This window comes from Corythoichthys intestinalis, chromosome 13 (genome assembly GCF_030265065.1).
Source record: "Corythoichthys intestinalis isolate RoL2023-P3 chromosome 13, ASM3026506v1, whole genome shotgun sequence".
Taxonomy (NCBI): Eukaryota; Metazoa; Chordata; class Actinopteri; order Syngnathiformes; family Syngnathidae; genus Corythoichthys; species Corythoichthys intestinalis.
This window is the reverse complement of record NC_080407.1, coordinates 49413792-49437435: the sequence shown is the minus strand read 5'-3', so window position 1 is coordinate 49437435 and position 23644 is coordinate 49413792. Positions and strand designations below refer to the sequence as shown.

The 23644-nt window shown below is 40.2% G+C and overlaps 1 protein-coding gene across 3 annotated transcripts in view; it reads right to left on the bottom strand.

Moving 5' to 3' along the window:
• LOC130927749 (pyruvate carboxylase, mitochondrial-like) overlaps positions 1-23644 on the bottom strand; it is a 292766-nt gene that overhangs the window by 137040 nt on the left and 132082 nt on the right. For all 3 annotated transcript variants that reach the window (XM_057853741.1, XM_057853743.1, XM_057853742.1), the window contains exon 12: positions 16355-16537. In XM_057853741.1, the coding sequence (XP_057709724.1) occupies positions 16355-16537 (183 nt within the window). The remainder of the gene's footprint in view (positions 1-16354; positions 16538-23644) is intronic.

Below are 23644 nucleotides of genomic sequence, written 5' to 3'. Positions count from 1 at the left end.
AAAAATCCCCGTTTCTTTAAGTGGTCACATGAATATTTGAGGTGGCCTATGAAAATCAACTTAAAACAACTCGACAATGACTCACCAAATACTCTCTGGAAAGTCCCTCTTTAAACAATCATGTGGTAATAATAATTGATTGGACTCTCTTGAACATGTGTAATCTACGTGACATGGTTAGTGCTAATTGGGATTGATAACAGAATCATTAGATAATCTGCCAAATGATTCCATGGTATTGAAGCACTTCCTACACTTGTCGCTGCAACAGTGCAGTAAAGCTGTGAGTGCTAAATCTGTCGGCCCTCTGGGGGCCCCTTCTGGCTGGGGGTCCTAGGCCATTGCCTGGTTTGCCTAATGGGACGCGACACCTCTGGTCTTCAGTCTACTGCTGCAATGATTAACTCGAGTAATTCGATTAAGAAAAAAGATTTGAATTAAATGTATTGCTTCGAGTATTTGTTTAATCAAAGTGGTGTTGTAATGGTTTGTTTTGAAAGTGTTTGCATTTAGTTTGATTGTTCTGGATGGATACATTGCCCTCTAGTGGCAAAAGTGAGTATGACATAACTCATTTCACATGGCTGAATCCAGCTGCTCCCTGTTAAGACCAATATAAGCCAAGTTTTTGTTTGATCTAATGTTTTTTTTTAATGTATTCGTAATTTAGTTCAGGTATATTTTGCCGTTTTTTGTTGGAATATGTGTTTGAACCATTTAAGAGCATTGCTTAAAAAAGAATTTTTTTAAATTTAAATGTAATTTTTTTTTTTTTTTTAATAGTATTTAAGATAGCGGAATTTTGCTATGCTATGCTATGCTATGTTCGGATTCAGCTCTACACCATTGGTAGGGTGTTCGAGGGTGCATGGGAGTTCGGCCAACACGTCTACATGTGTTTTGTGGATTTGGCGTTCGACCGTGTGCCTCGGGGAGTCCTGTGGGGGTGCTTCAGGAGTACGGGGTACCGAGCCCCTTGCTAAAGGCTGTTCAGACCCTGTACGACCTGTGTCAGAGTTTGGTCCGCGTTGCCGGCAGTAAGTCGAATTCCTTCCCAGCAGGGCCGGCCCAGCCTATACGCAGACTATGCAGCTGCTTAGGGCCCCTGACCACTAGGGGGCCCCCAATCTGGCAATTCTTTAATTTCTATTCTATTTTGTTTACTACAGTTTGCTTTATTTGACTTTTGTGAGGTTTGATACTTGATTACAAGCTTAAAAAAATAAAAGTTCTTCCTTAACTTCTTTCTTTCCTCTTTTAGAAAAAGGTTTGGCGCTATCTACTGTAAGTACGGACAATCTTTTGGGGTGAGAAGTTTGAAGTATGCAGTGCAACAAAATCTGATTAATATACAAAATATGGACGTATGGCTTGGATTGCATGTACGGGTTTCACAGTACACTGCGACGAAATGGTGGGCCAAAAATATGGGCCCCTTTGCATTATTTTGCTTAGGGCCCCCAAATGGCCTGGGCCGGCCCTGGTTCCCAATGAGGGTTGGACTCTGCCAAGGCTGCCCTTTGTCACCGATTCTGTTCATAATTTTTAAGGACAGAATTTCTAGGTGAGGCTGAAGCATTGAGGGGGTCCGGTTTGGTGACCTTAGCATTGCATCTCTGCTTTTTAACCTCACTGCTCCTCCTGAATCTGAGATTCGACGTCCCGACAGACCCTCCTCTCTGGCAACCCTGAGTAGACTTTACCGGGGAGGCTGAGTAGTGTGATGTGATCCCTCTATAATTGGAACACACCCTCCGTTGAAAATTCTTGTAAATAACTGCTTCAATCACGGAATTTCTATAGCTATGAACGTAAAACAGTCTAGATTCTTGGTTAAAGCAAAAAACGGGCGGTTCTCGTTCATTTTACAAAAATATTTCAAGCAAAAGTTACGGCTTTGTGTAATCCAAAATGGCGGCCGTCACATAACAGCTTTTTAAGTTGGAAATTCTTGTAAATAAATGCTGAAATCGCGGAATTTCTGTAGATATGAACGTAAAACAGTCTAAATTCTCGGTTAAAAGCAAAAAATGGGCAGTTATCGTTCATTTTACGTAAATATTTCAAGCAAAAGTTACGGCAATGTGTAATCCAACATGGCGGCCGTCACGAAAAGTTGGAAATTCTTGTAAATAAATGCTGAAATCACAGAATGTATGTAGATATGAACGTAAAACAGTCTAGATTCTTGGTTAAAAGCAAAAAATGGCCAGTTATCGTTCATTTTATGTAAATATTTCAAGCAAAAGTTACGGCAATGTGTAATCCAACATGGCGGCCGTCACGAAAAGTTGGAAATTCTTGTAAATAAATGTTGAAATCGCAGAATGTATGTAGATATGAACGTAAAACAGTCTAGATTCTTGGTTAAAAGCAAAAAATGGCCAGTTACCGTTCATTTTACGTAAATATTTCAAGCAGAAGTTACGGCATTGTCTAATCCAACATGGCGGCCGTCACGAAACAGCTTTTAAATTGGAAATTCTTGTTAAAAAAATGCTGAAATCGCAAAATTTCAGTAGATATGAACGTAAAACAGTTTAGATTCTTGGTTAAAAGCGAAAAATGGTCAGTTATCGTTCATTTTACGTAAATATTTCAAGCAAAAGTTACGGCAATGTGTAATCCAAAATGGCAGCCGTCACGAAAAGTTGGAAATTCTTGTAAATAAATGCTGAAATCGCAGAATGTATGTAGATATGAACGTAAAACAGTCTAGATTCTTGGTTAAAAGCAAAAAATTGCCAGTTATCGTTCATTTTACGTAAATATTTCAAGCAAAAGTTACGGCATTGTGTAATCCAAAATGGCGGCCGTCACATAACAGCTTTTTAAGTTGGAAATTCTTGTAAATAAATGCTGAAATCGCGGAATTTCTGTAGATATGAACGTAAAACAGTCTAAATTCTCGGTTAAAAGCAAAAAATGGGCAGTTATCGTTCATTTTACGTAAATATTTTAAGCAAAAGTTACGGCAATGTGTAATCCAACATGGCGGCCGTCACGAAAAGTTGGAAATTCTTGTAAATAAATGCTGAAATCGCAGAATGTATGTAGATATGAACGTAAAACAGTCTAGATTCTTGGTTAAAAGCAAAAAATGGCCAGTTATCGTTCATTTTACGTAAATATTTCAAGCAAAAGTTACGGCATTGTCTAAGCCAACATGGCGGCCGTCACGAAACAGCTTTTTGAATTGGAAATTCTTGTAAAAAAATGCTGAAATCGCAGAATTTCTGTAGATATGAACGTAAAACAGTCTAGATTCTTGGTTAAAAGCGAAAAATGGTCAGTTATCGTTCATTTTACGTAAATATTTCAAGCAAAAGTTACGGCAATGTGTAATCCAACATGGCGGCCGTCACGAAAAGTTGGAAATTCTTGTAAATAAATGCTGAAATCGCGGAATTTCTGTAGATATGAACGTAAAATAGTCTAGATTCTAGCTTAAAAAGCAAAAAAACGGGCAGTTATCATCCACTTTACGTATATATTTCAAGCCAAAGTTATACTAATTTTACCCACTGGTTTTCTTTACAATGTTTCAAAGTGCATGCATGGTGCTATTTAATATAATAATTACCTTGAATCCTTGACCAAATCACTCTTGAGACACTCCTGCATATTGTATGCAGTAAAACATTTGTCCTATTTCCACCTAAATCCAGCGTTAGAACTCGGCGTGTATTTGAGTTTATCACAGTCAGCGTCCTGCCCGAGTCAGCCCCCTACAGGTAAGTGTGGCGCAATGTCTGTGGGATCTGTCTGGTCAACTGATGGTGCATTTTATGGAGGTGGTTTTTCTTTTTGGTCAAGTTTCCGGTCAAGACGAGAAAATACATCACATGGTTTATCACTCGTAGATGTCCAATCCGTTGGAAGTGCGAGGTCCGTCAGCGCCCAGGCCAAAGCTGCTAACCTCAAATAGAGGCAAGTTTGCTAGAGACCGCCCTTATCTCTGGTTGCACGACAACATTTGGACAATATTTACAGAGCGCTTGCAGATTTAAAGCAGGAGACTCCCGGGGGACCATTGTGCCCGGCGCCTTCAATTAAATCGGCTCGACACGGACCATAAAACGGGGAAAGAAACGGCGTGGTGGCGGTGTAACCCTTTTTATCTGCCTGCCCAAGGTCACCGTGATGCTGATCCAAGTGGATTAAGGTTGAATAAACTGCCACTTTCAATATGACTCATATTTAGGTGGACTCGACAATGAATGCAAGCGCCAATTAAACTCATTAGAATGAGAAAGCGGACTTTTGTTCTCAGTCGGCGAGTGGAGCGAACCGTACAACAACAGCAGGTGCAATTTTTCGCGACATGGCTCCTCTTCAAACATCTGAATGCCACAAGTGTAGTAGCTCCGCGTGTATACATTGACTAGTCTGTCTGAAGTCATTGTTCAAAGTGCTGCTCATGTCAAAAGAAGGCTCAAGTCGAGCAGACTGTGACAGAATGAGAGCATGTTCGGGCTTGAAGGACATTTTAAAACGTAGATTTTGCTATGTATTTAATTGTTCCGCAGGGTCATGCTTAACTGCCGTCGACATCCAACCCTTACAAACTGGGAATGAACGTTCATTTTGACGTTCATTTGCATTTAATGAGTTAAACGCAACACATGCAGATGGGTAAAGAAACAAAAAATATCATCCACTTTGAAAAATCTATGTACTGTAATTTTCGGACTACAAGGCGCACTTGACTACAACCCTTATCAAAAAGTATGGAATCACCAGTCTCAGACGAGCACTCACTCAGAATTTTTATTATGTAGAACAAACTCGGATAGAAAGCTTGAAAAACTAGATGAATTTTTGAAACTTTTGTTTTTTCCCTTTAAAATTGATGGGCAAGTTTTTGGCAGATTTAGGGGGAAGCGTAATTATTTTTCCAAATTCCGTGAATAAATTTTATGCCCCTCACCGACCTGGAATTTTTGATGCCTAAATTGTGTGATTTGGTCAAAAATTGTAGGACTAGATACATTTTGAAACTTTTTTTTTCTCATTAAAAATGAATGGCAAGTTTTTGGCAAATTTCCGGGGAACCGTAATTTTTTTCCTGGAATTTTTGATAATGTAATTGATGTAATTTGGTCAAAAATTGTAGGACTAGATACATTTTGAAAACTGTTTTTTTTTTTTTTTTTTTTTTCCAGAATTGCAGTTTGCGGCAAAACCGAAAATTTTTCGGAGCGGTTTGAAAAATTCCCTGCATTGCGCAAAAATTCCGGACGTGTCGATACTTGAATGGTGCCGATCGGTCAAGCGGTTTGGGCTGCGCGGCGCACCGAAGAAGTCCCATTCAAAAAAAAAAAAAAAACTAACACTATCTGGGTCTTTTTTCAAAGCCCCAGATAAGAATGAATTAGTTCAAAAGGGCAACTCTTTCGCATTCAGAAACACTAAAACAAAATGAATAAAAAACATTGTGGTGGTCATTAAATGTTACTTTTACAGAGCAAGTGCAGGAAAATATATATGGAATCACTCCATTCTGAGGAAAAAAATATGGAATCATGAGAAACAAAGAAATAACAATCAAAACATGACATGCAGCCCCATATCGTCAAGGACTGAGGGAATTTTCATGTTTTCTTCAGGCAGTCATCTTTGTAAATCTCACTGGAACAGCACCAAACAAAAGTTCCAGCATCATCACCTTGTCAAGAGTCATAGAGCAAGTGCAGGGAAATAAATATAAAATCACTTCATTCTAAAGACAAAAAATATGGAGTCACTCCATTTTGAGTAGAAAATACAGACACACCAAGTTAATGTTCTTTCCTTAATTGGGCCCCCGCCTCAGATTAGATCTACTCGTTAGTCAGCAGTTAAAAACAGTGCAGTTATCACACCTGCTGGACCAAGTGGATTCACAAGAATCATGGTTCCAACAACAGAGATGTCTCTTGAGACCAAGGAGGGGATTATCAAACCTCTTGAAGAAGGTAACGCAACACGTATGGTTGCCAAAGATGTGGGCTGTTCACAGTAGGCTGTTTCAAAAATCTGGACCAAGTATAAACAGCATGGCAAGGTTGTTAAAGTTAAGTGTACTGGAAGACCGAGGAAGACATCCAAACGTCATGACAAACAACTAAAGGCCGTATGTCTTGAAAACAAAATATGTACAACAAGACAAATGAAGAAATGGGAGGAAGCTGGAGTCAAAGTATGTGGCAGAACTGTGCAAAATCGCCTAAAGGAATTGGGACTGTCATACAAGAAAGCTAAAAGGAAACCATCATTGACACTTAAACAGAAAAGAACAAGACTGCAATGGGCTAAGAAGACGCAGTCATGGACCGTGAATGACTGGATGAAAGTTATTTTCAGTGATGAGACAGGAATCTGAATTGGACAAGGTGATGATGCCGGAACTTTTGTTTGGTGCCGTTCCAGTGAGATTTAAAAGATGACTGCCAGAAAACATCGAAATCCCCTCAGTCCTTGATGATATGGGGCAGCATGTCAGGCAAAGACACTGGGGAGATGGCTCTGGGTAAATCTTTAATAAATGCACAAGTTTACAGTGTATCACAAAAGTGAGTACACCCCTCGCATTTCTGCAGATATTTAAGTATATCTTTTCATGGGACAACACTGACAAAATGATACTTTCACACAATGAAAAGTAGTCTGTGTGCAGCTTATATATTAGAGTTATTTTCCCCTCAAAATAACTTAAAATATAGCCATTAATATCTAAATCCCTGGCAAAAAAAGTGAGTACCCAACTTAGAAACTACATCCCTAAATGTCCAAATTGAGTACCGCCTGTCATTTTCCCTCTAAAATCTCATGCGACTCGTTAGTGTTACTAGGTCCAGGTGTGCATAGGGAGCAGGTGTGTTCAGAATTGTAGTGCAGCTCTCACACTCTCTTTTAATGGTCAAAGTTGACATGGACCAAATGAAACACCATGAAGCTTTGAACCAATTGGCTGCAAAGCTTTCAAGAAACTTCATTTGGCCATCACTGCTTCCTTGAGGGAGACAGTCAACCTCTGTTGCCACCTGCTTTCAACACTGTTGCCATCCAACATGCCTCTTAGCATGCATTGCAGCGCTACAAATGTAAATAACAATCAAAATTCATGATCTGTACTAAATATTTCTTCAGTTACTGTTCCAGTTGTTTCATCAATTGCTAGTTATGGTATTTGGTAACACTTTATTTGAGAGTGGTGCCATAAGACTGTCGTAAGACAATAATGATTATGACATGACACTGTCATGAGCATTAATGAATGCTTCTAACAGATGTCATTTAGTGTCATCAGGCAAATTATCTCACTTTTGAAAGGATCTAAAAGATCCGAGCTGAACATAAATGGAGTTAGTGACATAATATGCCGGATGACGCTTAATGACATCTATTAGAAGCATTCAGTAATGACCATGATAGTGTCATAATTATGACGGTCTTATGCTGCCACTGTCAAAAAAAGCATTACCTATTAAGCCAAATAAAAAATTAAGCCGCACTGGACTGTAAGCCGCAGAATTCAAAATTAGACTTACGATGAGCTAGCAGTTAGCGTTGACGCAAAGGATATTTCAACACAAATGGTCAAGCAACACATGTACATAAGAAAAACAAAGATCAAGATACCAAACAGTACATTGAACAGCTAGAGAGATGCCAATGGATTGAAAGGAGCGGCACATTTTCCATGAAATGAAGCATAAAATTGGAAAAATGACATTTTGAAACTGGCTTAAGAACAGCTTATTGGCTTGTTTAACTGTCTCAATGACAAATTTACTCGCACAAATACAAACTCACAACTTGGATCTCAAGGGTACTGGACAATACTTTAAATTGTGATCAAAGGCAACATGTCGACCATGAACAAATACAAAGCAAGCTCCTTTATCTGTTGTTTCGACAGACTGAATCATCTCCTGCCTACTTTCAAACCGAGCCAATATTCCTTTTATACCCACTGCCCACACGGTCATCATCTCCTTAAAGCTCCTACAGTCCCTCCGAGTGCGGGTCTAAGTCATCTTAAGCAGTCTCCTCTGCATTGCTTGAACGTGACCTGAGGTTGACCCACGCCGCCCTCCTCTTGCAACTAATTAAATTTCTCATCTTCAGCAAGGTCATCACCTACTTCATTACATATACATGCATTCAAAATGAGGCTTAGCCCAACAGCGTGTGTAACAACCTTGCTCAAGCGGAGTTAGATGAAGTGGCTCGGGGTTCTGTTAAAGACACTCCCTTGATGCATCATTGGTGATGCCTGAAGACCCCAGGGAATAACCATGGCAAGCTAAAGAGACTGTCAGAATCTCCCGGGAATTTCATCTGTTTAAGATACCTGGTTGTTGCCTCATTGTGATGAAGGAGAGGAACCAGTACACCCTGGAGAAACTGACTGTCTCCTGTCCTGGAAAAATGTCTGAATCTCCATGGACGAAGTGGCTCGGACCTCTGTTTAAGATACCTGCCTGTTGCCTCATTGTGACAAAAGAGAAGAATCAGGATACCCTGGAGAAAATGTCCTTCTGCTAGCTTGGAAAAATGCCCAAATCTTTGTGAAAAAGATGGACGAAGTGGCTCAGACCTCTGCTTAAGATACCTGCTTGTTGCCTCATTGTGACAAAAGAGAAGAACCAAGACACCCTGGAGTAACAGTCTCTCTGCTAGCCTGGAAAAATGTCTGAATCTCCATGGACGAAGTGGCTCGGACCTCTGTTTAAGATACCTGCCTGTTGCCTCATTGTGACAAAAGAGAAGAATCAGGATACCCTGGAGAAAATGTCCTTCTGCTAGCTTGGAAAAATGCCCAAATCTTTGTAAAAAAGATGGACGAAGTGGCTCGGACCTCTGCTATAGATACCTGCTTGTTGCCTCATTGTGACAAAAGGGAGAACCAAGACACCCTGGAGTAACAGTCTCTCTGCTAGCCTGGAAAAATGTCTGAATCTCCATGGACGAAGTGGCTTGGACCTCTATTTAAGATACCTGCTTGTTGCCTCATTGTGACAAAGGAGAAGAACCAGGATACCCTGGAGAAACTGTCTTTCTGCTAGCTTGGTAAAATGCCCAAATCTTTGTGTAAAAGCTGGACGAAGTGGCTCGGACCTATGCTTAAGCTACCTGCATGATGCCTCATTGTAATGAAGGAGAAGAACCAGGATACCTTGGAGAAATGGTCTCTCTGCTAGCCTGGAAAAATGTCAGAATGTCCATGGAAAAGCTAGACGAAGTGGCTTGGACCCCTGCTTAAGCTACCTGCATATTGCCTGAATGTGACAAAGGAGAAGAACCAGTATACCTGTATGTCTGTTAACTTGGAAATTTTTCAGAATCTCCATGGAAAAGCTAGACGAAGTGGCTAGGGCAAAGGAAGTATAGGCTTTTCTGTTTAAGTCGCAGCAGTTGAAGAGCACCAACCTCCTTCTATCGCGTTTATTTTATTGCTCAGTTCAAGCAGTTCCACTTCTCTTAATGTCAAAGATGCATTCCGATCGTTAAATCCCAATGATCCCAGTAGACATCGCCTTGCTGAACGAGCGCTTTGTGTTTTTGATTCTGGCGACAGTACAAACAAACACATCCGTCTGGTGTCAACTTGTTTGTCAAGGGAGCATTTATGTCGACATGGCATTTAAGTGACGGAGCTGAAATTGCTTATTCTCCTCGGTCTTTCAGAGAATGCAGACTTTCCCTGTCATATTAAGTCATATTTTATTCGCACGGATATGAAGAAACAACAACAAAAATACAGGTCATGACCGAAAGATATCTAAGTTTCTCTCAGCTCGTTTGAGTACCCACAATGCAGGTGTCACTCTCTCCTTGTCATTTTGGTGCAGTCTTTCCATCAAAGAAAGCTTTGCGCAGTGCCAAACGTAATTGCAGCCAGAAGCGAGGGGGAGCAAACTAGCAGCTCCATTTTTAAAGTTGTTTTGTTTTTCCCCACAAAACGCCCAAGTGAAGTCAATTCAAATCTGCCAAAAATCCAACTGGTTGACAAAAAACCCTTTCAGGGACAGTGGTTACATTTAAACTGGTGGGACTGTTTCAGCGCCATTGACACTTTTTTCATTTTTCCAGTTGAATATCCACACGTTGCAGTGGTAAGTGTATAGTCAAAAATTGCAACAATACATGTTTTTTGGATACTGAAAATGAATGGAAAATTTGGACGTGCATAGCCGTCAATGGCATGGGCTTACTTGGAAGACAGTTGAATGTCTTTGTGATCTAATGGTAAGCGTATGGTCAAAAATCATAACCACACGTTTTTCTGCCATTCAAAATGAATGGAAAATTTGGACGTGCATGGCCTGCAAGAATGCCACATACAAAAAAAAAAGCTATGTACCAAAAAAAAAAGCCATACGCCAAAAGTCATTTTCTCAGATACAAAAAAATGCCACATACCAAAAAAAAAATGCCATGTACCAAAATCCATTTTGCCTTATACCACAAAATGCCACATATCAAATAAAAACACTATATATACCAAAAGCCATTTTGCCACATCCCCAAAAAATGGCACATACCAAAATCTATTTTGCCACATTCCAAAAAATATGCCACATACCAAAAAGCATTTTACCACATATCAAAAAAATGCCACATACCAAAATCCATTTTGCCGTGTACAAAAAAAATGCCATATGCCAAAATCACTTTTGTCACATATCAAAAAAATGCCATATACCAAAATCCATTTTGCCTTATACCACAAAATGCCACATATCAAATAAAAACACTACATATACCGAAAGCCATTTTGCCACATCCCCAAAAAATGACACATACCAAAATCTATTTTGCCACATTCCAAAAAATATGCCACATACCAAAAGCCATTTTACCACATATCGAAAAAATGCCACATACCAAAATCCATTTTGCCGTGTACAAACAAAATGCCATATGCCAAAATCACTTTTGTCACATATCAAAAAAATACCATATACCAAAATCCATTCAGCCATATACCAAAAAAATGCCACACACCCAAATACATTTTTCCATGTACCAAAAAATGCCACACACCAAACTCCATTTTGCCATATATTAAAAAAGTGCCAGATACCAAATAAAATTCTATTTACCAAAAGCAATTTTGCCACATTTAAAAAAAATGCCACATACCAAAATCCATTTTGCCACGTACAAAAAATGCCATATGCCAAAATACCTTTTGCCACATATCAGAGAAATGCCATATACCAAAATCCATTCAGCCATATACCAAAAGAGTGCCATATACCAAAATCTATTTTTCCACGTACCCAAAAATGCTACATACCAAACTCCATTTTGCCATATACTAAAAAAGTGCCACATACCAAATAAAAATTCTATATACCAAAAGCCAATTTGCCACATATCAAAAAAATGCCACATACCAAAATCCATTTTGCCGCGTACCAAAATAAATGCCATATGCCAAAATCACTTTTGCCACATATCAAAAAAATGCCACATACCAAAATCCATTCAGCCATATACCAAAAAAATGCCACATACAAAAAGCCGTTTTGCCACATATCAAAAAATGTCACATACCAAAATCCATTTTGCCACGTACCAAAAACATATCACATACCAAAATCCATGTTGCCGCGTACCAAAAACATGTCACATACCAAAATCCATTTTGCCGCGTACCAAACACATGTCACATATCAAAATCCATTTTGCCGCGTAACAAAAACATGTCACATACCAAAAAATCCATTTTGCCAAATACCAAAAAAAAAATGCCAGATACAAAAATCCATTTTGCCACATATAAAAAAATATGCCACATACGAAATAAATATGCTATTTACCAGGTCATTTCGCCACATACCAAAAAAAAAGAAAAAAAAGCCATATTTCATATAAAAAAAATTCCACATACCAAAATCCCTTTTGCCACGTACCAAAGAAAAAAAAGCCACACACAAAAATCCATTTTGCCACATATGAAAAAAATGCCATATACCAAAATCCATTTTCCCACATATTATTAAAAAAAAATGCCGCATACCAAAAGTGCTATATACACCAAAAGTCATTTTGCCACGAACCAAAAAATTGCCACATACCAAAATCCATTTAGCTACATACCAAAAAATGCCACATACAAAAAAAATGCTAAATACCAAAAGCCATTTTGCCACGTACCAAAAAAATGCCACATACCAAAAAACATTTTGCCATGTACCCCAAAAAAAAAAAACATCTGCCAAAAGCCATTTTGCCATATATCACTTTATGTTCTCGCTGTTTTTTGAGTGAGAGGGGCGAATGAACCAGTCAAACTTAGCACCGTTAATGGCACCCACTCGGGAAAAAAAAAATTTGCATGAAAGGGTTAATGTCCCTTTCTTCAGGCCTTCTCTAAAACTATAGACACAAATAATTATACTAATTACAGGCTCGCCACAAATCCAGCGCAATATGCTTGCTTACAGCTTGAGGAAATATAGCCCAATTATGAGAAAACGCGGCAACGTCCGTCAACTCCACAATACGCCGGCCAGATTCTCCGAACCTGCAACCCATCTGGTGTTCTTGCGGAGATTTAATCAGTGACAAATGGGAGCAGGGACGCCAGGCGGCGGATGAACTGAAATCTACGCAACACCTGGCCTCCATAATGTACAAAATCCAGCAAAAGGTACACAGAATGAATGTAAATACAGAAAATGTAAATGTACTGAAAACCGGTGGCAATTTTGAATATTTGTTTCTCAACTCCCACGAATATTTTCAAAGTACATGAAATGACTCGCCAACTAAACTTGAGCTAGCGTGTAAAAATCTCCTTTCCCTGACGAGAGTCCATTTACGTAATGAGCATTCAATTACCTGAAAAGAAAATGACAAAGATATGCGTTCTCTCGTTTTACCTTGAACACAAACGCTTTCATTGCTCGGCTAAGCGAACGTGTGCAGATGCGAGCGAAGGTTCATATCGGGCCGAGCGAGCGGATAATTGCCCGAGGCGACCTTCACCTCGACGTGCTCAAGTTGAAACTCTCAGGCATGGCTGTAATTTGATGATGTACTGGGCGATATAGAGCCTCCTTCTAACAGAATTTAATATATTTTAATTTAGTATATGACATATGATATCTATATATACACCCTCCCGCTTCAAACAAACTGTATATACAGTGGTATGAAAAAGTATCTTAACCTTTTGAAATTTCTCACATTTCTGCAGAAAATCACCATCAAATGTGATCCGATCTTTGTCAAAATCACACAGATGAAAATACAGTGTCTGCTTTCAGTAAAACCACCCAAACATTGATAGGTTTTCATATTTTAATGAGGATAGAATGCAAACAATGTCAGAAGTTGGAAAAATAAGCAAGTGAACCCTCTGCCTAAGGATATTTAAAGAGCAATTGAAACCAATTTTTACCAAACAATTTAAGTCGGGTGTGTGCCCAATCACTGATGAGTGGTTTAAAGCTGCCCTGACCACTATAAAACACACACCTGGTCAGTATTGTCTTGATGAAAAGCATTTTCTGATGTGTATCATGGCTCGGTCAAAAGAGCTGTCTGAAGACCTGTGATCAAGGATTGTTCGACATTCGCTGCTCAGCCTTCAACGAGTACAGACGCACTCCTGAAGCACTCTCTTATCTTAACCGATAAGCGCTCAGGGTCAGCAAGCTCGACTCCCAGTATGGCTCCAAAGAATTTGAAACCTGGAGACTTGGATGAAATAAAATTCTCCATACAGAAGTTGGAGGTCCAAAACCAGAATCAAGAAATTGTCAGAGAGCTCCAGTTACTTCGCGCTGAAAACGAGAAACTCAAGCAGGCGGTCTAGGAGAGAGATGTTCGCATCAAGAGGCTGGAAATTTTGGCTGACGATCTCGACCAGTGCCGACGCGGATTGCAGGATCCTTGTCAAGACACAAGATATGAAGATAAGAGCTATCACGAGTCTTGATCAGCTGAATATAATAGCTGGATAACTGTAAATACTACACAGCGGACCAATATAATACAACTCGTGCGCCTTTGTTCGGTTCCTTCGGGCAAATCATATCACATTTTGTAATTGTCAATGATTGTCAATGATACCGATGATGATGACAATAAAATTCCATTCCATTCCATCAAGGATTGTTGATTTGTATAAAGCTGGGAAAGGATACAAAAACCACCTCTAAAAGTCTGGATGTTCATCAATCGACAGTCAGAGAAGTTGTCTACAAATGGAGAGAGTTTGGCACTGTTGCGTCTCTCCCAAGGAGTGCCCAGCCACCAAAGAGTTCAGCGCAGAATACTCAGAGGTAAAAAAAAGAACCCTAGAGTGTCTCCCAAAGACTTACAGAAATCACTGGCATAGTCCAAAATTTTAAATATGATGGTTCACTTATTTTTTCCCCCATCTGCCATTGTTTGCATATTATCCTCATTAAAATATGAAAACCTCTAAATGTTTGGGTAGCTTTTAGGGTTGTTCCGATCATGTTTTTTTTTTTGCTCCCGATTCGATCCCGATCGTTTTAGTTTGAGTATCTGCCGATCCCGATATTTCCCGATCGCTTTTTTTTTTTTTTGCTCCCGATTCAATTCCAATCATTCCCGATAAATTTTCCCGATCATATACATTTTGGCAATTCATTAAGAAAAAAATGATTAAAACTCGGACAAATATATACATTCAACATACAGTACATAAGTACTATATTTGTTTCTTATGACAATAAATCCTCAAGATGGTATTTACATTATTAACATTCTGTGAGAGGGATCCACAGATAGAAAGACTTGTAATTCTTAAAGGATAAATGTGACTTTGTATATTGTGACTAAATATTGCCATCAAGTGGATTTTTATGAGCTTTCAGTAAATGATAATTCAGCCGTTTAACTTCTACCCAAATGCATGATGGGAAGTGCAACCATGACTGTGTGTCATGGTACCAGTTGATATATCTTCTCAGTGTTCGGAAATAAAATAGGGTATTAAGAAAAAGATCAACTACTACCTTTCTTCCCCACATTGCTTCCCACGATGTTTCTGATCGTTGAAAGAGGGATTGTAAGGCTTTGGCCATTTAAAAAAAGGGCTTTAAAGGCTGCCAAAATTCTCTCTACTCATTTTACATTGCCTTTTGGTTCTATGTATACGTAATACGGTGCCATTATAGATTGAACGTGACAATGCGTGAGTGGGCAGTGCAGCGCATGCGTAAATTGCGTTAAATATTTTAATGTTATTACCGCTGTTGACGCGATAAATTTGACAGCCCCACTTTAAGCCTAAACTAAAGACTCTGGATGAGTGTAAGACATTTTGTCTGTAACGTTAAATACAATTAGAAAACGATTTAATTTTAAAAAATATATATACTGTATATATATATATTTATTAGGGCTGTCAAAATTAGCGCGTTAACGGGCATTCATTACTTTTTTAAATTAATCACGTTAAAATATTTGACGCAATTAACGCAGATGTCCCGCTCTGACTGATTTAAATGACAGTACAGTGAAACGCTCACTTGTGTTTTATGGAGTTTTGCTGCCCTCTGCTGGCGCTTGGGTGCGACTGATTTTATAGGTTTCAGCACCCATTACACTGTGTAAGAAATTATTAATTATCAACAATGGCGGGCTACTAGTTTATTTTTTTTGATTGAAAATTTTACAAATTTTATTAAAATGAAAACATTAAGAGGGGTTTTAATATAAAACTTCTAAACTTGTACTAACATTTTTCTTTTAAGAACTACAAGTCCCTCTATCCATGGATCGCTTTAACAGAATGTTAATATTGTTAATGCCATCTTGTTGATTTAATGTTATAAAAAACAAATACAGTCCTTATGTACCGTATGTTGGATGTATATATCCATCTTGTGCCTTATCTTTCCATTCCAACAGTAATTTACAGAAAAATATGGCATATTTTATAGATGGTTTGAATTGCGATTAATTGCGATTAATTAATTTTTAAGCTGTAATTAACGCGATTAAAAATTTTAATCGTTTGACAGCCCTAATATTTATATATTAAAAAAGGCATGTCCGATATTTTTTTGCCGATTCCGATACTTTGAAAATGACGTGATCGGACCCGATCCTGATCGATCGGGACATCTCTAGTAGTTTTAGTTCAAGCAGATACTGTTTTTTCATCTGTGTGATTTTGACAAAGATCATGCCACATTTGATATTGATTTAACGCAGAAATGTGAGAATTTCCAAAAGGTTCAGATACGTTTTCATACCACCTTAGATGCATATTGTCATTTCCTGTGCAGCCAAACCTTGCTTCAACTAAAGCTCGTCTCGAAATCTTGCTAGGACCACTTGTTTATGAAGTCTTCAATTCCGTCCGGTGTCCTACCTTAACCCCTCGGACTCTGAACTCCGCCAGGGCTCGGCTCATCTTGGAAGCAGCGGTTTGCAAGTCCTTGCCACTGGCGATGACTTTGACGAGCAAGGAGTCGTAGTGCGGCGAGATGACAGCGCCCTGAAAGGCGGAGGCGCTGTCCAGACGGATGCCCATACCTTCGCCGCTCCGGAATACCTGGACGGGCACAAAACAAACCAATACAGTGAGCCGCGTTACGGCCTTTGAAATAACACTGCAGATTTGGGATAAACTCTAGCGCAATTTGTCAGAAAGATTTAGCGTTTTCATTAGCGCGCTACTGGTACTTTGCGGATGAACGCCGGCAGTGTTGTTAAGAACCCTTTTTCTCGCTAAACGTGTCAGTTACGCTCCCGTTCGGCGTGATTGCTTTTATTTGACATCCTCAAATTCTCCATTTCCAAGCATTCACTTGGTAAAAAACGGCGAGACTGTCTTTTTTTTTTATTGTGACGGAAACAGCGGAAAGACAGCTCGCCGCGTTTGCTAAATGCTTGAAACGTAACCAAGGAATTAACCTGCGAGATGAGAGGCGCGAGGTGAGAGGGAAGAAGCAGCGCGGGATGAGTGAGAAATGGAAAAGGGCGGAGCGCTCCAAAACACTTGGCAAGAGAGCAGAAGACAGGGAAGCGAGGGCCAACTACCAAGCATATGGAGCCCCTCGAGGGCTGGAAGCGAGAGATGAGTCGCAATTGTAATTATAACAATGTTGTGCCACTCTGGTGATGTGCCAGCAACGTCTACAGACAATGCAGATGCCCGGCACGGAAAAGTGCGACCACAAAACAACATTTTTCAATTGTTATCCATTTACTGTGGTAGACGTACGATTCAGTCAAAATCAATTAGATGTTACAGTGGGGCAAATAAGTATTTTGTCAACCACTAATTGTGAATGTGGATAAAATGCAGAAAATCACATTGTTTGATTTTTAAAGAATTTATTTGCAAATCAAGGTGGAAAATAAGTATTTAGTCAATATCAAAAGTTCATCTCAATACTTTGTTATGTACCCTTTGTTGGCAATAACGGAGGCCAAATGTTTTCTGTAACTTTTCACAAGCTTTTCACACACCTTTGCTGGTATTTTGGCCCATTTCTCCATGCAGATCTCCTCTAGAGCAATGATGTTTTGGGGCTGCCGTTGGGCAACACTGACTTTCAACTCCCTCCACAGATTTTCTATGGGGTTGAGATCTGGAGACTGGCTAGGCCACTCCAGGACCTTGAAATGCTTCTTACGAAGCCACTCCTTTGTTGCCCTGGCTGTGTGTTTGGGACCATTGTCATGGTGAAAGACCCAGCCATGTCTCATCTTCAATGCCCTTGCTGATAGAAGGAGATTTTCACTCAAAATCTCTCGAAACATGGCCGCATTCATTCTTTCCTTTACACAGATCAGTCGTCCTGGTACCTTTGCAGAAAAACGAACCCAAAGCATGATGTTTCTACCTCCATGCTTCACAGTGGGTATGGTGTTCTTCGGATGCAATTCAGTATTCTTTCTCCTCCAAACACGAGAACCTGTGGTTCTACCAAAAAGTTCTATTTTGGTATCATCTGACCATAACACATTCTCTTAGTCCTTTTCTGGATCATCCAAATGCTCTCTAGTGAACCGCAGACGGGCCTGGACGTGTAGCGGCTTCAGCAGGGGGACACGTCTGGCAGTGCAGGATTTGAGTCCCTGGCGGCGCATTGTGTTACTGATAGTAGCCTTTGTTACTGTGGTCCCAGCTCTCTGTAGGTCATTCACTAGGTCCCCCCGTGTGTTTCTGGGATTTTTGCTCACCGTTCTTGTTATCGTTTTGACGCCACGGGGTGAGATCTTGCATGGAGCCCCAGATCGAGGGAGATTATCAGTGGTCTTGTATGGCTTCCATTTTCTAATAATTGCTCCCACAGTGGATTTCTTTACACCGAGCGTTTTACCTATTGCAGATTCAGTCTTCCCAGCCTGGTGCAGGTCTACAATTTTGTGTCTGGTGTCCTTCGATAGCTCTTTGGTCTTGGCTATAGTGGAGTTTGGAGTGTGACTGACTGAGTTTGTGGACAGGTGTCTTTTCTACCGATAACGAGTTAAAACAGGTGCCATTAATACAGGTAATGAGTGGAGCCTCGTTAGACCTCGTTAGAAGAAGTTAGACCACTTTGACAGCCAGAAATCTTGCTTGTTTGTATTTGCCCCACTGTATATCGAGTAGAACATAATATTTAGTGATGCACGATAATACATTTTTCAACCGATATCGATAACCGATAATGTCACGCCGATAATTCTATTCAAATATGTATGTAAATTTTATACAAAGATCAAATTTTACTGTGCAAAAATGTCATTTAGTGCTATTTTTTTCCACATCAAATGTGAACAAGTAGTAAATTCTAACATCTAAACAATGGCAATGACATTGTGTAAAGGTATGCTTTTGGCAACAATTACTTAGAGAATAAACACCCAAGTTGCACAAAAATGCCTTTAAAAGTAAGCCGTTCCTATCATATACCACATTACCACACTGCAAAAACACTTCCTTAAAACTAGCAGAATTAGACAAAACTGTTGATTGCGCAAATTTGGAGGCTAAATCAAGTATATAATTATCGGATTGCATTATCGGTTGAATTTTGGATTATCTGTGTGACGTCATAATTGCCATTATCGGCCGATAATTATCGGTGACCGATATTATCGTGCATCTCTGATAATATTTAATCAAACAATGATTTAAATTTAAAAAAAATATAAATGTGACTGTAAAGTAAAATAAATTAAGAGTCATTCAGGGGCCCCTATGGTCCTGAGGCCCGGGACAACATACCCCAAAAATTGCCCCCCAACCAGCTTGATGACAAAGTAACTATACGGTCAAACAGTTCATTTTAAGAAACTCTGGTCTCGCATTGTCAATGGCAGGCAATAATTAAGTTGCGTTTACTCAAGTCAAATCCCCGGCACATTTTTTTTAACCACATTGCAGTATCAGTTGCTCGACACCTGCTGTCTGACACATAAATAAGCTTACAAATGTACAAATAATCAACATCGGACTCGCGCACGTGAAATTTCCGCCCGACTCGTTTTCTTTTGAGAAAATGCAACAGAACAGTGCCTTTGAGCTATAGTCACTGATCTCCGGCCCCTCTCTCCTTTCATCATTTGAAATTGTTATGGATAAAAGTGGGAGCCTAAACTGCGCACTCGCCGGCGGGGGTTGCTGAAAATAACCCTGATACGCACTCGGCCCAGATGTAAAGCCTAAATAAGCTTGACTGTTGTGTCGCTGCATCCACAGAAATAATCATTAAGTAGGAATGATCAGTCGAGCCTTAAATTAAGAGTAATCTGATCCATGAGTTTTTGGGGGAGTGGGCGGCCGTGGCCGGTGCTTGTCTTTCAATGAGGGGAAGCTGTGGGAAAGAAACTAGAGTGCCAGAAGTCAAATCAACTACAATAGAAAAAAACACCAGAAATAAGCTCGATTTTTTTTTTTTGCGCCGGTATTGTCGCAAAGATGATCACTAAAGTCCCCGGTTCAGCTTATAACAACGGAATGAAAATTGAAAAATTCCTCCCGCGGATGTTGATCTGACAAGGTCACTGATTTGCTCATTTCGCTGTCAATCAAATATGGATTCAGTCTTAGATCATCCAATCATAGACTTCACTATCAGTTGACAGGACACGGAGCGCGGGGCCGATCCATAGGAGGCCTATTTTCAAACACTTAAAATTCAAAATATTTTCAAAACAAAAGCCGCGAGAGACCTAAAACCAAAACAGGCCCCTCCCTGAGGCATATATGAGTCTCCATGAGCAGTGGCATTAAGAAAATAGCAATAAAATTCTCAGAATTTACGTTAGATGCACAAAAATCACCAAAATTCAGAGATATTCAGCTATATCATCAATAGGATAGGATGGGATCAAAAGCAATATTTAACATATCATATACGTTTTTGCCTGAAATGGAGTCAGTACCTGGGGTTAAAACTAAGGTGAACGCGCGGAGTTTGGCCGGGTTGTCGGGATTCCGATGGCCAGTGTTTTCCGAAATTTCCAGGTTCGCGGTGAATCAGTAACAGGCACACTTTTGCTCAATAGACGATGTTTGTTGATTAGAAAATGCAGAATAAATGAGACAATCCCACAAGAGCAAGCAAACAAGTATAACAAATGTCAACGATGATGCTAGATTTGAGTTTGTCAACACCAGAATCCCCGCGTTCCCGTTACAGCAAAACAAAATGTCCCTTTAGCAATGAAAATTGCTTACCGTGACAAATGAGCGGGAGCCAACGCTCCGGAAAGGCGGCGAAGGAACAAAGCCAGGCGATCCGTACGTGACTCGCTGGCGGACCTCACGGGTCGCCCGGAAATGTCCGGTTTTGTAAGGACGCACCCCTCAGAGGAGGAGAGGCCAACTTCCGCCCGTCCAGTCACAAACATTTAAGCTACTTTTGGTTCGGCCCCCTTGAAAATGGGCTTTTCACATGGGACAAATGAGCTGTGCTGCAACAGATGCAACAAATGGTGAATATGATGGGTGCAAAACAAGTTATCTCGTGAGATTCCATCCTAGCTATGGAACTCAGGCACGTACTATGGTGCAAAACAAGTTATCTCGTGAGATTCCCTACTCAAGCGCGTCTCCTAACTATGGGAACAAGGTGAAAAACAATAGATGTTGTCACAATCTATGTCACAGAAGCAATCATACATCACAAAGGCATCATGTAATATTTTCCCCCATTTTTCTGCCCTTAGACCCGGATTGAATTTATCATAAGGCATAATGTGCTAATTCACTTCGGGTCACACAATATTTTCTCCATCAGCCGGGGTTGCTGGAATTGCGCAAGTGCGGTTCCGGCAATCTGGCAAAAAGGTCAAATTCCAACACGAGGCTATCAAGCTTTATCTACCCTGGTTTTGTTGGATGGCTGCTGTTAGCTCTCCTGAGATGGCTCTTGCTTTTCATTCCATCAGGGTGTCCAGCCACCCTCCACACCAATCTCCGTCGACCAGACCCTGAAACAAGTAGTACTAGCTTACAGGTTACCAGTAGCAAGCCTCCTGACCTGACGTTGTTACAGTATTAAGGAAACAAATGCCTGCACCAGAGGCTCCGTTTTTTGGTTGTTTTTCAACCCATTTTTCCGAGGTAGCTCTCCAACCGGACTCTTGTCCTCTTGGTCTAATGTGAAAGTGCCCTGAGAGCAGGGGTGTCAAACCAATTCCACAAAGGGCCTCAGTGGGTCTTGGTCTTTGTTCCAACAGATCCAGCCAATGAGGTTTCTGCTAAAACAGGCAGCAACTGATTACAATCAACTGATTACACTTGTAAGACACCAGATTGGTGGAACAGTGTCCTCCCTGATGGGTTTTTACAAAAATCTGCACCCACTGCGGCCCTTTGAGGACCTGTTTGACACATGTGCCTTCGAGCAATCGACTCTGATAGGCGGGATATTATCCATCAAACCAGCAATTAACAATAGACCGAACAGTCCTTACGGATTGGACTTCGATGGCCGTCCACGGCTCTGAAATGTGATTCATTCATCTCAAAATTGCTTCAAAGTCTACGACTTTCAGCAAATGAGTTAACACTTTACCTCCAAAAAAACCCGGCGCCTCCCTGAAGACAATTTCTCTGGAAAACCAGCAAATCAAAATGGCAGCGGCATTGCAGTCAAGTGAAAAGAGCCAAATAAACCCAGCAGAACGCATCCATGCATTTTTAAATATGCAACAGCGATGCGCACGCACAAGGCACTTTGGCGTAAGCATGGCTTTAAATTGAATTGCCACGCTGAGGATCTTGTCCTGTCAGGATTTTAAATCAAACATGCGCTAAGACAGATGTTTGCTGTTACACTTTACTGCACACATACTTATTGTATATGGCCTATGTAATCAGACTTGAAGCCACTGCGGCACCCATGTTATTGCAAGCGCTCGGCACGCTCGGCTTTCTCTGCAGAGACACGGCCCCCGCGGCCTTTAACCAAAACTTTGGCCAAAGCTGACATAAACAGCCAACTTTTAAACAAGTACAGTACTCGATCAGCCTGACCTGATGATGGCTACGTACCCAGTTACGTACGTACAGGATACGTTCCCAAGCTTGGATTTACTTACGATTGGATTAAACTACGAAAGCTGTACCGCATACAAACAGGAAGGATTGTCTCAGGAGTGATTTGTTCGAGGATTCAAGGTAAATATTATATTTTTCGTACCATGCATGCGTGATTGAAGCGTTTATTCGCAGGAATTTTCTTCTTTGTTTACACATGGAGACTGGCCTCATAGTTTACTTTTAACCAAGAATCGACCGCTGGCCTCATTCGCTGACATAGTAGCATGGTACTTCGTCAATATACGTAAAATAAACCCGAACTGTAAGGTTTCTTTGCTTTTGACCAAGAATCGAGACTGTTTTAAGTCCATATCTATGAAGAATTTGGGGATTTAAGCATTTATTCACAAGAATTCTTGCCAGAAAAGCTGTTTACGGCAGGCGGCCGCTAGTCTCATTCGCTAACATAGTAGCATGGTACTTCGTCAATATATGTAAAATAAACCCGAACTGTACGGTTTCTTGGCTTTTAACCAAGAATCGAGACTGTTTTACGTCCATATCTATGAAGCGTTCGGGGATTTAAGCATTTATTCACAAGAATCTTCACCAGAAAAGCTCTGTTTACGTCAGGCGGATGCTAGCCTCATTCGCTAACATAGTAGCATAGTACTTCATCAAATATACGTTAAATAAACCCTAACTATACGATTTCTTTGCTTTTAACCAAGAATCAAGACTGTTTTACGTCCATATCGATGAAGCGTTCGGGGATTTAAGCATTTATTCACAAAATTTTCACCAGAAAATCTCTGTTTACATCAGGCGGATGCTAGCCTCATTCGCTAACATAGTAGCATAGTACTTCATCAAATTAAATAAACCCTAACTGTATGGTTTCTTTGCTTTTAAGCATGAATCTAGACTTTTACGTCCATATCTACTGTATGAAGAATTTGGGGATTTAAGCATTTATTCATCTGAATTTTCGCCAGAAAAGCTCCCTGTACGCCAGGCAACCGCTAGCCTCATTCGCTGACATGGTAGCATGGTACATCGTCAATATACGTAAAATAAACCCTAACTGTGCGGTTTCTTTGCTTTTAACCAAGAATCAAGACTGTTTTATGTCCATATCTATGAAGAATTCAGGGATTGAAGCATTTATTCACAAGA